Source organism: Hippoglossus hippoglossus, chromosome 23, assembly GCF_009819705.1.
Source record: "Hippoglossus hippoglossus isolate fHipHip1 chromosome 23, fHipHip1.pri, whole genome shotgun sequence".
NCBI classification, from domain to species: domain Eukaryota; kingdom Metazoa; phylum Chordata; class Actinopteri; order Pleuronectiformes; family Pleuronectidae; genus Hippoglossus; species Hippoglossus hippoglossus.
Genome location: NC_047173.1, coordinates 17,746,123 through 17,761,220, shown reverse-complemented (window position 1 = coordinate 17,761,220; position 15,098 = coordinate 17,746,123). Strand labels below are relative to the sequence as shown.

Genomic DNA, 15,098 nt, shown 5'->3' with positions numbered 1-15,098 from the left:
TCCTCTCCCTCCTCCTCCTCCTCCTCTCCCTCCTCCTCCTCCTCTTCCTCCCCTGATGCATAAAGACCAGAGTCCACAGCTCGGCCTGAAGACTGAACAGTTTAGATGTTCACTGTGTAAAGTTGTTTAGAATAAACAGATTGTTGTGTTGTGGTCTGGTGACATCATGATGTTCTCCAACCAATCACTGCTTCCCGTCTTTAACGAGGAGCAAGACGTCACCAGAGGAAACGGCTTCTTCTCCTCTGACTGAGCGCTGTCAGCTGCTCCTATTGGTCAATGCCGGACATGCTTGTCTTTGTGTTGGACGTCATGAGGCGTCTCAAACATGGCGTCAGTTATCGGCTCCGTGACGACATGAGATAAAAGGATTGATCGTTGTGCCTCAGGCCAAACCAACGCCGGACATTAATCAACTTCAAATATCCTGGATGCTGCCGTTGTAAAGTGGTTTCACCTTTTTCCTGAAGTAACATTTAGGAAAACGTTGTGTGATGTTTCTGGAGAACCACACAGACAGAAAACTTCCTCAGGTCCTCAGCTACAAAACCTGAAGATGATCAGATGTCGAGAAAATCTAAAGACGGACGGACGGAGACTCCTCAGTTCATAGTTTGATTCTTCACTCACACACAGGAAGGTTTCTCTCATGTTTCTAATCCAACTCTCACAAAGAAGCTGAATGTAAAATAACTCAAACAACTCTTTAATAAAACGTCTGAATTTAATGAGCTACACATTCATCTGAACTCAGTGAAATGTTCCGTGTTGACCAGACAGAAGGAGTGAGGACGAGCGCTTCAGGTCTTTGGGGATAAACTAATTATTCATGTGAATCTTGACGTCAGAGTTTCTCAAACCTCATGAACCACAACACGTGATCATTTTTACAGAGGATGTTGATTTAATTTGTCTGGGATAAGAACTTTAAAGTCGTCCTGATTGGTCGATTGACCTCTAAAGCTTCGTGTCCCTGTGATCAGCAGCGGATCGGTGTGAGCAGGTGAAGTTCACAGAGCGACTCTCAGTGACCGACTAACAAGCTGGAATTCAAAACAGTGCGCTGGTGTTCGCAGTGTAAATTAAGAAACTAATCCTCCGCCCATCGGTGCCAATCACTGGTTCCCAGCAGAGGAAGCTGAGGCCTTCAGGAGCTTACTCACTGCCAACGTCAGCTGCTGATTGGCCGAGCAGCAGATGGAGGACAGGGGCTAAGAGCGCTCTCAAAGGTTCAAGTGCACATTAAACTTTCCACTTGGATTTTCGGTGCGGCTCTGTCTTCCATCTTCAGTTTCAGGGTTGGTGAAGCAGCAGCTGTAATCCGACACTCGGCCGGTTATAGCAGCGGCGGCGGCGGCGGCAGCTTCTCGTCCTTTGTGCCGCAGCGCTCTGCACGGATCATCTAACACGAGATAAAACACAGGCCAGGCAGCGCCGTGTTTCAGGGAACGCCACAGGGATGAAACCATGTGTGAATGTGTGTGTTCAGCACGACGTCAGCTGTTGGTCCACGTCACCGTCGTGTTTCCTGCGTCTCAGTTGTTGTTTTCATTTGTTTCCAACACGTCGTCCAGCTGCTTTAATCCCTCGTGTCTCACTGTGGACTTTGACCTGTGGACAGTTGATCACAGATGTGACTCTTCTAACAAACACAGGATAAAACAATGAGACAAGTAGAACATCACTCAGGACAAATCACCCCTTCACCAAGTCTCCTGATGAAACCACATGGAAATCCTCTGGATCTTCACCAAGTCACACACACTCGTAAACACCCGTCCTCTGACTGTGTCTGATTGTTCTCATCAAAATCCATCAATTTAAGAACTGAGATGAAGAAATCTGTGAAAATGTTGAAAAACATCTGATCACACGATGTTGAAGAAGAGACAAAATGATCTTGGATCCGCACTTTGATCCAGTTTTGTAGTTTTTGTGCAATCGTGCTGACAAACAAGCAAACTGACAGAGAGACGAGCTCCCTGGCAAAGGTGATGATGATATGAAGTTTGTGGACTCAACAAATAAGAATATGTGCAGCCGAGGTCAAGATATCAGGACATTTTATATCTAATATGGGTCAAAAGTCCCAAAAGGTCTTTAACCTACATTTCCCATAATGCAGCTGAGCAGCATCTGTTCTCTTCAGATCTCCAGACGACAGTTAGTGATGCAGACTTTCAGGACATTTCTCGTCCACGGCCTCAGACTGAGACACAGCCGTCTGATGAACTAACGAGACTCTGGAGTCAACACTCGTGACCTTTGGTAAAAGAGCTGATTCTACATCCTCTGTTCAGCCTGAACCACATCTGTGGGATTCCTGACAAAGACATTGGCTTCATCTAAAGTCAAAGTGGATTATAATCCTGCACATTAAGCCTCTGGGGTCAAAGGTGATGAAAACATATGGACTGAAGCTCCTCATTCCTCTTTGCTCTCTGCAGATTGGCTGCACACGGCTGAGCGAACACCAAGCCCTTTGTTTTCTGTTCACTACACGATGCGTCTACTCTGGAGCCGGGGGTCAAACGTGTGGAGGATTGTTCAGCTCACAGGTGCTGCTGAGTCCTGGAACTCCACATGTCTCAAACACTACGGATCCTCAATGACTTTTATTTGTGTGTTGCTCACTCAGAGATGAGTTCTGTCCCACTGGCGTCTCTTCGGACTAAATTTAGTTTTGAGGAATTCACCACTTCATGCAGACGACATTTGGTTGGAGCAGCCGCGCAGCAGAACGTCTCCCAGCTGTCGGACAGTCCCAGTGACAAACTAACACTGGAACTACAAATAGAGTTCAGTCACAACCTTCATCTGCACCACACACTCACACACAAGGACACACTCCTGTTACACAAAACACACTTTAACACATATTTACCTTTTCTGTTCCTTTCCTGCTAGATGCTTTTAATTTGAAGAAGAACTTTTGTTTTGAAATGTTGCCAAACTAGTCGTTGGAGGTTTAACACACGATTCAGGGAAACGAAAAGAAACTAGAAAACATTCAACCTTTATTCAGACGGCTGCTTGGCCCTGAGATTCTTTGGTCCATGTCCCATCTGCTAACATGGAGGAGGCTGGGTTTATGACCCATAATGCAGCCAGCCACCAGGGGGCGATGGAGGCGCTTTGACTTTATTTTCGTAAAAAAGTATCAATACATCAAAATATATTTAAATATGAACTTTAACACATTTTAAAAATCCTTATTAAGCCTAACAAACTTAAGGGTTGATAAAACTACAGAAGTTAATTAAAATCATCTCTCATTTGGTGTAAAGATGTTATTTCATCATCTGAACAGAAGAATCTCTTCATCCATCTTTGTTTCTGTGTTATTAATAAAACTGGGACGGTTCCTGCTGATCTCCCGACTTCCTGCCGACCGCTCGTCCGTCTGCTGAGCTTCACTCCTGCTGCCAACAAACAGCTCTGACCTGCTGATGTCCAACTGCCCGAAGAACCAGGATTCAACCAGAACAGAAACTGAACCAGAACAGAAACCTGAACCAGAACAGAAACCTGAACCAGAACAGAAACTGAACCAGAACAGAAACTGAACCAGAACAGAAACTGAACCAGAACAGAAACCTGAACCAGAACAGAAACTGAACCAGAACAGAAACCTGAACCAGAACAGAAAACTGAACCAGAACAGAAACCTGAACCAGAACAGAAACCTGAACCAGAACAGAAACTGAACCAGAACAGAAAACTGAACCAGAACAGAAACCTGAACCAGAACAGAAACTGAACCAGAACAGAAAACTGAACCAGAACAGAAACCTGAACCAGAACAGAAACCTGAACCAGAACAGAAACTGAACCAGAACAGAAACCTGAACCAGAACAGAAACTGAACCAGAACAGAAACCTGAACCAGAACAGAAACTGAACCATCACGAGACGTCGGAGGAGGAGCTGTCCGAGGTGCTGAATGTCAAAGGTCTCCTGAAGCTTCCTTCTGTCATCACTGATTTATTTTTACAGGAAAAACTAAATGATTTTCTGTAAAATAAAAAAAAACAATAAAATAAACTCTTACACAGATTGTGTTGCTTTTATTTTGGAGCTCAACCCAATGTTCAAACCTTCGGTGACCAGCGGATCAATAAGCTCTCACGTTAATATTCTGCTTTAACCCTTCGAGCTCCATTCAGCAGCGTCTCATCAGGATTCATCATGAATTCACTTCATATCATAAACGGGACAGTAAAACAAGAAATGTACCTCATCCTCAAATTCAACTTGTCTCCAGGTTTAATGAGGATGTTGTTGAATATTAATTTTATTTAAAGCAGCCTTGTAAAAACTGTCTTCAGGGTCAATAGAGAGGAATCGATGGGCTCAGAGCCACAGACGTGGTTGATTCTTCCTTAAATCTGTTGTATGAAAATAATATGATAACCAGACTCCTTCTGTACAGGAGCTTCAGAGCTGCACTGAACGCAGAGGAGAGTTCTTAAATGAAAGTCAAGCTTCTGACTAAAACCTGCTGATTTTCCTCTGACGTCTTTATTTCTATTTTAAGCCTCGTGAACACACGAGTTTCCGTATCTGAATTTTGAAGACGGTTGATAAATCCTCTGCCAGTAAAAGACATATCTCCCGTGAACAGAGCGTCTCAGACTTGAGCGTCACATCCCAGAGCTGCACTCACTCGTCCGACCTGACTCACAATAGAGGTGAGATTAACGTCCTGTGAATTCACGCTGAGTCTCAGAAGCTCAGATAAAGTTGAAGCTTCGCAGCGTCTCCAGGTTTGAGTTTTATACTGAAGTAAATCCTCAGTTCGTTATCTCAGTTATCAGCACGCGAGGCTCCGTGTTCAAATCAAGTGGACGACCCTGATTGACATATGGACTCAAGCTGCATCAGACGTTTATTCATGGTTTATATGAGCAACAAAGATTTTTTATTGGTGTATCCGATTAATTAATGCTACGCATCAGCAAGATGCAATACAGACAGGAACAGTAGGGGGCAGTGTAGGGGCGGACGTGAATTTCCACTGTTTTTAGTCACAAAGTGCATATCCAGCTCCGAGTTGTGTGGTGCGCCCTCTAGTGGAGTACTCCTGTAACATGTGTAGACGGTATGTGAACCATCATTTTGCTTCTGGTCGTTTATGAAACAGGAAGTAAATCTGTGGCCTTAGTTTGATTTACTTGATTTCTGAAGAATACATCTTAATTATAGAAATAGGTAAATCAGAGGACTGATATCTATGAGTGACTTTGATTGAAGCTCTGTTGTCTTGTCGATTTGACTTTTTATTTTAATTTAGTCCCTCCTTACATTTCCTGTCCTGTTTCCCTTTGTTCTGGCAGCATTGGGCCTCCGTACCTTGAACCTCGTATCAGCTGATCATGTTATTGATCCACCTTCAGTCTGAAGCTCACTTCAATCCTCGCGTCACGTACTTTAACACCAGAGACACAAATTGATGCTTTAAAAAAAATAAAAAATGGACCTGCTGTTTTCTCCCCGTTACCATGGCAACATGGAGAGAGTTAGACCAACAGGCAAAGTGCTTCAGCAGCCAATTACAGAGAGTGTGAGCCACTTCCTGCTGCAGATTCCAGGAGTCAGAGAGTCAGCCAATCAGAACCAGAGAACCGGAGAACCGGAGAACCAGAGAACCGGAGAACCGGAGAACCGGAGAACCAGAGAACCAGAGAACCGGAGAACCGGAGAACCGGAGAACCGGAGAACCAGAGAACCAGAGAACCAGAGAACCAGAGAACCGGAGAACCGGAGAACCGGAGAACCGGAGAACCAGATTCAGAAGCTGCAGGAACATATTGAACTCGTGGTTATATAACCTGATGCAGAGGAATCATGTTTGTGACCATGAAGCTTCTTTATCATAGATGTTTGATGAATCGTGCACAACCTGCTCCACACACACACACACACACACACACACACACACACACACACACACACACACACACACTCTCGTATATAAGCGACTGGAGAAGTGACTGTGTTACAGTCTGTCTGCATTGCGTCGAACCCCCCACCTCCTCCTCCCTCTCTCTCGCTCTCTGTCTCTCTCTCTCTCTAACCCCTCCCTCCTTCCCTCCTTCCCTCCTTCCCTCCTTCGCTCCTTCCCTCCTCTCCTCCTGCAATATGCTTCTAAATGATCGCAGTCCTCCTCCTCTTCCCCGGTTCTCGGTGTTTTGAGTAGAAAACCCCAGGAGCCGCTGAGCTGTGCTGATGCTGCAGAGTCCGCTCCTCTCTGCTCCCTCCATCCTGCTCCTCTCGCTCCCTCTCTCTCTCTGCGTCCTCCTTCTCTCCAGCATGATTTTCATTAAAAGCTGTCAGTGCGGGTTTTTGCTGCGGAGCCGCGGATCTTCCTCCTCCTCCTCCTCCTCCTCCTCCTTCTCCTCCTCCTCCTCCTCCTCCTCCTGCGGGCTGCTCCGCTCGACGCTGAAAACCAACACCAAGAGGATACGGATGTTGACCAAGACAACATAGTCTATTAATATTTCAGAGATACTGTAAAGCGATATTAGAATTAAAGCCAAGTTGCGGGGCGGACGTTCCACCTCCTGTTCTCCACCTCAGCGCAGGTACGCTTTTATTTGACGTCTCCATCTTTGAGCATCGGATGTTGTGTTTAGACTGAATTCATGTGTTCATGTGTGAAACCTTCATGTGCCCGGACTGTACTTGATGCATGAGTGAAACCTGACGTGCGCGCAGAAGCAGCGCAGCGGCCCCGCAAACTTGATGTATGCGGTAAAAATACAGCAGATGCAGCTGCTGCGTGATTCTGCTGCTGCTGACAAACAAGAAGCTCTGCAGAGGAGCAGGAGGAGAATGAATGAGAACCAGCAGACTGATGGTTTGTTTGTTCCAGGTCAGATGAAGCTGTGAGGGGAGGATGTTCATCTCGGAGATGATGGAGATGATGGAGATGATGGTGATGATGGTGATGGAGAGGGAGGCTTTGCACAGCTCCTGGTCTCTTTAGGAGCTTCTGCCCTCCGACCTGCCCCACCTCCCTCCCCACTTCCTCACACCACTTCCTCTTCCTGTCTGCCCAACCCCCCCAGGAAGGATGACTGTGGTGTCCACAGACAACATGGATGAGACCTCCACCCTCCCGGGTCATCCACAGGACCTCTACCCGCCCGATGACGACCACGATGACCACGACTGCTGCGAGCGGGTCGTCATCAACATCTCGGGGCTGCGCTTCGAGACCCAGCTCAAAACCCTCGCCCAGTTCCCGGAAACCCTCCTCGGGAACCCTAAGAAGAGGATGCGCTACTTCGACCCCTTACGAAACGAGTATTTCTTTGACCGGAACCGACCAAGCTTTGACGCCATCTTGTATTATTACCAATCCGGGGGACGGCTGAGAAGACCGGTCAACGTGCCTCTGGATATGTTCTCAGAGGAGATTAAATTCTACGAACTCGGCGCAGAGGCTATGGAGAAATTTCGTGAGGACGAGGGGTTTATTCGGGAAGAGGAGCGCCCCCTGCCGGAGAAGGAGTTCCAGCGGCAGATCTGGCTCCTCTTCGAGCATCCGGAGAGTTCCGGCCCGGCGCGGGGGATCGCCATCGTCTCTGTGATGGTTATTCTTATTTCAATAGTCATATTTTGTTTGGAGACACTACCTGAGCTGAAGGAGGACGCCAGCGGCCGCATGCAGGTGGTAGGAAACACGACTGTATTTTATAAACCCAACGTCCTCACGGACCCGTTCTTTGTGGTGGAGACGCTGTGCATCATCTGGTTTTCCTTTGAGTTGATAGTTCGCTTTTTCGCTTGCCCCAGCAAAGCGGCGTTCTTTAAAAACATGATGAACTCTATCGACATTGTGGCTATAATCCCGTACTTCATCACACTTGGCACAGAGCTGGCGGACGACCAAGAGAACAAGGAGGGTAAAGGAGGAGGGGAGCAGGCCACGTCTCTGGCCATTCTCAGGGTGATCCGCCTGGTGAGGGTCTTCAGGATCTTTAAACTGTCCCGACACTCCAAGGGGCTCCAGATTCTGGGGCAAACTCTGAAGGCCAGCATGCGGGAGCTGGGCCTGCTCATCTTCTTCCTCTTTATCGGCGTGATTTTGTTCTCCAGCGCCGTGTACTTCGCAGAGGCCGAGGAGAAGGAGTCGTTCTTCACCAGCATCCCGGACGCTTTCTGGTGGGCGGTGGTGTCTATGACGACCGTCGGCTATGGGGACATGTACCCCGTGACCATCGGAGGGAAGATCGTGGGCTCGCTGTGCGCCATCGCCGGCGTGTTAACCATCGCGCTGCCGGTGCCGGTCATCGTGTCCAACTTCAACTACTTCTACCACCGGGAGACGGAAGGCGAGGAACAGGCCCAGCTGCTCAACGTTAGCAACCAGAACCTGGCGTCGGACACCAACTCGAGTCGCCGCAGCTCGTCGGTGGTCAGCAAGTCGGAGTACATGGAGATAGACGAGGACATGAACAACAGCATCGATAACTTTAGGGAAGCGAACCTTAGAACTGCCAACTGCACGGCTCCGAGCCAGAACTGTGTGAACAAGGGGAAACTTCTCACCGACGTGTGAGGCCGCGTCTGTCGCACCAGTGTAAATACTGTAGAAATATCTGGATGCTTTATCTCCATTGGTGCATTTTATTCTCTTCTTTTGCATAGATACATTCAAACATGTGTGAAGACTCATAGTTTCCAGGCTCACATGGTAAATTTGTACAAGTAATTTCATCCAAAAAAAACTAACAAGGGATTAGTTTGGCAATAGGACAAAGATCGGCAGGTGTCAGGGAAGATTTTTGATAAATTATTCTATTTATTTAGTTGCTTTTACCTTTGAAATCCTTAATTCTGCAAAAAGAATTAAAGCTGAACAACATGTTTTGCACAGGAACGACCAGTTTGTTAGTTTTCATGACCTCCAGAGGTCAGTCCTAAGGAAAGAAGCCTGATAACGTCATGTGACCTTGACCAGGGACGGGGTATTTTTGGCCATGTTGCACGTGGACTTACTTTAAAGTTAGAGTGTTTGAACACAACCTGGTGTTAGCGTCAAAGTCTCAATTTCCTTTTCTCTGCAGCTATTTGTGGAAACAGATAGATGCACCAAAAGGAGCAGAATAAATCATTTAAGAAACAAGCGCTAGTAAACTTGAAGGAACCAATTCAGACAAGATAATGCAAGTGTATATCTGCACAGCCTCTTAACGAGAAGACAATTCCTTCAAAGTGCTTTACATGTGACACAAAGGCATAAAGAGCAGATACAAGAGACAAAGTGACGTAAAAACACACAAACAGGGTTTAACAACAGTAAAATAGAAGATAAAAGCAAGTTCGTGTGATTTAGAAGATTCAAAAGAGAAAAACTAAATGTTTGAATGACCAAAGTGAGGAAGAGAATCTGAATATTCAGAGTCTGATGAATTTATTCACTGTTGAACACAATAATTTATCAGTAAATCTCCTCCACACCTTCCTGGCTTTGTACCACAGACTGGAGCTTTAGGATAAGAAGACGTGCTAATGAAACGAGGCCCAGCTGAGAGTGAGGAACCTGTCGGAGGACGACTCCCGGAGGAGACACGTTGCAGTGGATTACAGTGGACACGTGTTCTTCTGCGGCACATCCAGGGAACTTTTACCTCGACGCCAGATGTTGATTGAAGTGTTTCAGGCACCTTATGAGACACAAAGGAGACGTGTGCCGAGCGGAGGATTATCTGCACTGCTGCTACAGGTCGGCTGGAGGTTCCCTGTACGATGCCATGCAACGCTCCTTTATATAAAAGCATGTGGAGACTCTCTTCTCTCTTATATCGGCATGCACAAGATGTTACCTCATTTTTATTTTTACAGTCCTTTCTTCTTTGACCTTCATCTTCTCCTTTCGGATTTTTTCTCTCATTTGTTTTCACCAAAGTGCACTGCTATTTATTATTGTTTAATTTATTTCAAAGCATTTAAGTGTTGAATGTTAAAAATCATTATGGGAACAGGAACACTTCTTTTTCGAAGATCACGGCATGTCAGAATACTAAAGCATTATGGCCTAATTAGCTATGGTATAGCTACGTATACTCAATGCATGATGTCAGTATTTAATTGCTTGCAGTTGTGGAGGGACCTCGGAGCTGGGGACGATCCTGCTCCTCACTATTGTCAAGCTAACAACAGGATATGGTGCATGACGGAGCTGAAGGCCGGACGGGACAAAAAAGAGAAAAACAACAAAAAAAAAATCACAAGAGACAAATCTCTTTAAAAAAAGACATTTCAGAAGTTACATCCTCCTCTTGGGTTTGTTTAAAGCTCTGATCTTTGACGATGAAGTGCATGGGATCATTTGATGTGATTTGTGACCTCGTTTGCCATTTGATCTTTTATTTAAAAAGTTTCAAGAAGGAAAGCAGTAGTGTTTAACAATTTTCAGAGATATTATCTAAAATTAGTTTCTAGTGCCTTCAACCCCGTCTCATTATTGAATTGACTAAAGTGCCTCCCGTTACAACAGAAGACAAAGAGCTTACAGTGTGCAGCTTCACTTCTCCTGCCATCAAGATGCACTACTCCCTGCACATCTGGAAAACAAGAGGGGTCCATGTACACTATGAAAATATTCCTTATTCATGGGCCACAGTTATTGGACCTAACTCCTGGTTGATGACACACGGCTGCAGAGCACGATTAACAGACCGATGCTTTCAAATCAGGAAGTGAAAAGACAAAGGTTGTTTTCTCACATGTGTGAGTTGGAGATTCTCTGTTTATTTCCTTCAGTATTATAATTGTGACGATGACACGTCACCATCATCGTGGTAGAGACGTCGTAAACGTCAGTGAAGCAAAGTGCGTCACAAACACCGGGAGCCTCCGAATACTTTCAACTTCAAACTCTACATGAATCATGTCGTCCAAACTGAAGCAGACACATGAGTCAGTTGCTGGATCAGCTGTTGTAGCTGACAGATGCTAACTGCGAAGCAATTTACTGAGAAATCTGGTTATTGGCTAATGAAGCTAGTTGTTTTATTAGCCATCTGGCAATTTACCAATTTAAAGTCTTGTCACTGACTTCAGGCCAAAGTAGAAACCGACATTAGCCCCTGAACTAGAAGCTGATAGGAGCCGGTAGCTTTTAACATGATCAACATTTGATTGACAGCAGATTTCTGTTTGAACAGAAGTAAAACTCAGAATCTAAAAGTCTTAAGAGGTTTTGTGTGGTTTGTGACAGCAGCTGAGTGTTGGGTCCTCTGAGCTGTTTGGATTAACATGGTTCAGATCATGTTCTGAAGCTAATTCAGGCTCCTAATTACTGTCTTTACTTCACTTGGACAATTTGAAATGACTAATGGGAGTTAGCTTGGAGAGCTCTGGAGACCTTGGCCCAGTACGTCATTCTGCTGATGGTGCTGGGGACTATTTTCAGTGGTGGATGGATTTGCAGCAGCAGTGTGTGTGTTCATGGTGATGAAGGAGCATGTCACTGATCACTGATCTGTGTTTCTGATATTTGTACTGGATTTCACTCTGTACACGACATTTAAAATGTTAGGAATGTTTTGAAATGTCACCAGATTTATATTTTTTAACGTTAAATATTGTCAGTTGCAAAAACTTGCACATGACCTCAGCGTCCTCAGCTCAACAAACTTAGAGACAGACTCAGATCTGCAGCGTAATCAGCAGCAACAGCTTCTCCTGCTCTCGCTGCCGGAGGCGACTGTGAGCTGAGCTGAACAGCGCCCCCTGGCTGCTCTCAACACTGCCACTGTCTGGTTACTGGGACCAATATCTTCTGCTGAATATCAGATCTGCTCTCTGTAGAATCCTCTGGACACATGCTAATATGTGTGGGTCACAAACACGAGTCTTGAGTCACGAGCTGCTTTGTGGTTCATCTCCCTCACTGCTGCTGCTTCTCAGAAAGAGCTGCAGTGACGTGTGATCCCGACTCGGCAGCTCAGCGATCGAGGCTGAAGAAATGAGACAATAAGAGATTTGAAGGATGCTGCTGCTGTGCAGAGATGTGATGGACGTGAGGGTCGGTGTTTCCTCTGCAGAGCTGCTGAACATCACCACAGGCGCTAGTCTCTCTACACGCCTGCAAAATGGCGCTGCTGCTGCTGCTGTGTTGTTTTGCAGTGAGAGCGGAGCACATGTCTGTGTGAGGGAGTTTCCTGTGGACGACGAGACGATGGAATCACTGACCCTGAAGCTGCTGAGACACTCAGTGCTCACTGAGGCTGACGTGAACTAAAGGAATCCACATTGAATGTGCTTTAGTGTCTTACATTTCCATTTTGTGCAAATCACTGCTGGAGTGAAACTGTCTCTTACGTGTTCGTCCTGAATGTTCCACATTTTCATGGTGCTCACTTTTATCAACGTGACCTTTTAATTCACCTCTGACTTCTCTAAACTCAAGTAGGGATTTGTTTACAGGGAGGACATCTTTATTTCTTAACCTATCGGATTAGTAAGAAGATGAGCTCTAATGACTTGTTGCTCCTGGAGGTTTTTTCAGTGGTGTCATATAATTCTTTCTGTGCTGAAGTTGATACAAAACTGAGGATTTGAATTGTTCCGTAACAGAACTATTATCACATGACCTCATGTAGAGGGTCCAAAAGATCTGGAGGACCACTTCTCTCTGGATCCGTCCTGCAGCTTGTCTGTGCGGAAGCTTATTATGAACAATGGTTGTATTTTGTTTGGTGACCCCTAGTGGCTGCAGTTGTTATGACAGGAGCAAAGAGGGAAGTCAGGTGACATTGTGTATCCGCGACTGTTTCCCAACGTTAACCACGTTTTGTCACGTAACCATGGAAACACACATCCTGTGAAATCTGTAAATCCTGTGAAGCTGCTGTGAGTGATTGACGTCATCGTGCATGTTCATCTCAACTGGGACGTGTGGTTTGACTGGTTTTACTGGCCAGTGCAATGAGAATCAGCTGTGTGTCATCAACCTGTTGAAAAGGCCCATTCTACAAACTGCTGTTGAACGTGTGATGAAAAAAATCCCTTTAATCAAAGAAGTAAAGAATAAAACCAGGTGCTACGTGTTCAACACGTTCCACAGGAGGGCAAATTAGAAACTTCACATTTTCTTGACAACTCTTTCAAATTCGTGACTCGAATCCACATCAGGGTAGTCGGCCGTCTTGTGGTTTTAATTTCTGTCTGTTCACATTCGTGGTGTTTTCACTGTAGAACACTGAAGGGACCAAATAATGTTTTCTAGTCGTTTCTTATCATCAGAGCAGCTCAACGGACGAAGATTCACAAAACAGGAACCGTTTTGTAGATGGACGCTCGTGTGTCATTTCTTTTTTAGAAAATCATTTTGTTTGATATGCAGCAAACAGGGGAAATCACTGGCACTTTCAAATTAAAGTCCAGGATTTTTATTTACACAGAATATTGTCATTTTACAAGCTTTCAACTGCCAAGTGTCAACTGCTGAATCGATTTCTCCTCGTGTGATTTATCTCTGATCGGCTGCATATCAACCACTTCTCCTACACGTGTTCTGTTCACAGGATATTTGGAAAATCATTTTTCATTGTTGACGTGTGTGATCAATGTAGAGTTGAAGAAAAGATTGTAGGAATCACTTAAATCACTTAAAGCTGCATTAGTTGATTTTAGTCTCTTTCAAAATGTTAGTAAACCTGTAAATGGAAGAACCGGGAAATTCATTCAATTGAAAAACTATAAGAGTAAAAAAGATTAGTGCAGCTTTAACTGACACTTTTATTTCAGCATTTCAGAGAAATTCTGAAAAAAAGAAACTGTGCATCGTGTTTCACAAGTTTTCAAAGTGAAGTTTTTTTAAATGTCACAACTCTGATGATGATGATGATGATGATGATGATGATGATGATGATGATGATGATGATGCACAGACGAATTTCAGGTATGAAAATAGTCTTGAGGTGCAAAGACAAAGTGACGTCTCATCGTGCACGAGGGACATGATCATATCATTAAAATAAATGAGCGCTGCTGCGATGAGACGTCATCATCAGTATTATCGTCGCTCCACGGTTTCTCTCTTCAGAACATCGTTTTTTTAAGGCTCTATTTTTAGCCGGAGGTTTATTTCGGGACTCGCTGGTTCAGTTCGTCTGTTCCCTCTCGTCCGAACTCACCGTGAGAAGCCAAAGTCTCGTCCTGACCACGACGACTGAAACAAGAAAAGAGAATAAATGAATATGTAAAAAATGAAATGTGCTCATCACTGGGTTGTTTAAAACCCCGGAGTCGCTCACTTTGCAGTACGTCCACTCTCTTTCTTCATGGTTCTCGCTGCCGTGCGCAGTGTCTGTCATCTGTTGGTGAGGCATCATCGTCTGTAACCTATGCAAGGTTAGTCGACAAGTTATGTCCATTCTGACGTCATCATATTACAACAGTTTCAATAAATTTTGAAAGATATGACTCTGCTGTTTGTTGATTATTGAAGGTTCAAGGTGGAAACTGTTGTAACTGTAAAATGTTTTCATGCTCTAATCAAACATGTCCTCAGACTGTCCGTCGCTGCAGCTCCTCTCTTCAGCCTCTGTCTCACTAGGTCTTAGCTCCTGTCTCTTTAAGACCCCCCCTCCTGAAAGGCCCTGCTCTGATTGGTCAGCTGGTTCCCTCTGTTGTGATTCTGTGTGTTTACACCTGAACTGTCATGTGGTCAACAACCATCCAATTACACTCTTCATGCAGGTGCAACAACAGTCGTTGTGTTTTAATCCAAGACAAAGACCTGCGTGGACAATCTGTGCAGGTTGGAAAAGGTGTTTCACAGAATCCAAGCAGAAGATTCACACTTTCCTCTGATTAGATGCAGAAACGCTTCAGGACGACACCAAGTCGAAGTCCAGGAGCAAACAAACGCTGGAGCACAACAGCAGCACGTGTAAATGTGACCTTACTAAAATAGTCTGGCATGTGAAGCAGCTCGGTGTCAGGACACGCTGACCCGGGCCGACTGCACCGACATGATCACTGACACGCCACAGGAAGAGCAACAGACTCTAATGTGGAAAATAAATAGATCAGTTTCTGATCCAGTCAAAGAACCAAGAACTCATTAATGATTCTTT

At 45.1% G+C, this 15,098-nt stretch overlaps 1 protein-coding gene across 2 annotated transcripts; it reads left to right on the top strand.

Moving 5' to 3' along the window:
- Positions 1-205: 205 nt before the first annotated feature.
- Positions 206-10,256, top strand: kcna1b (potassium voltage-gated channel, shaker-related subfamily, member 1b). Of its 2 annotated transcripts, none has more exons than XM_034578256.1 (2): positions 206-217; positions 6,853-10,256. In XM_034578256.1, exon 2 carries the CDS (start codon positions 7,076-7,078, stop codon positions 8,564-8,566), a length of 1,491 nt encoding a protein of 496 aa, XP_034434147.1. In that variant the 5' UTR covers positions 206-217; positions 6,853-7,075; the 3' UTR covers positions 8,567-10,256. The 2 variants fall into 2 exon arrangements, with proteins under 2 accessions (XP_034434147.1, XP_034434146.1); XM_034578255.1 differs by lacking the exon at positions 206-217 and adding an exon at positions 6,072-6,584 and having other exon boundaries at positions 6,875-10,256.
- Positions 10,257-15,098: the final 4,842 nt, after the last annotated feature.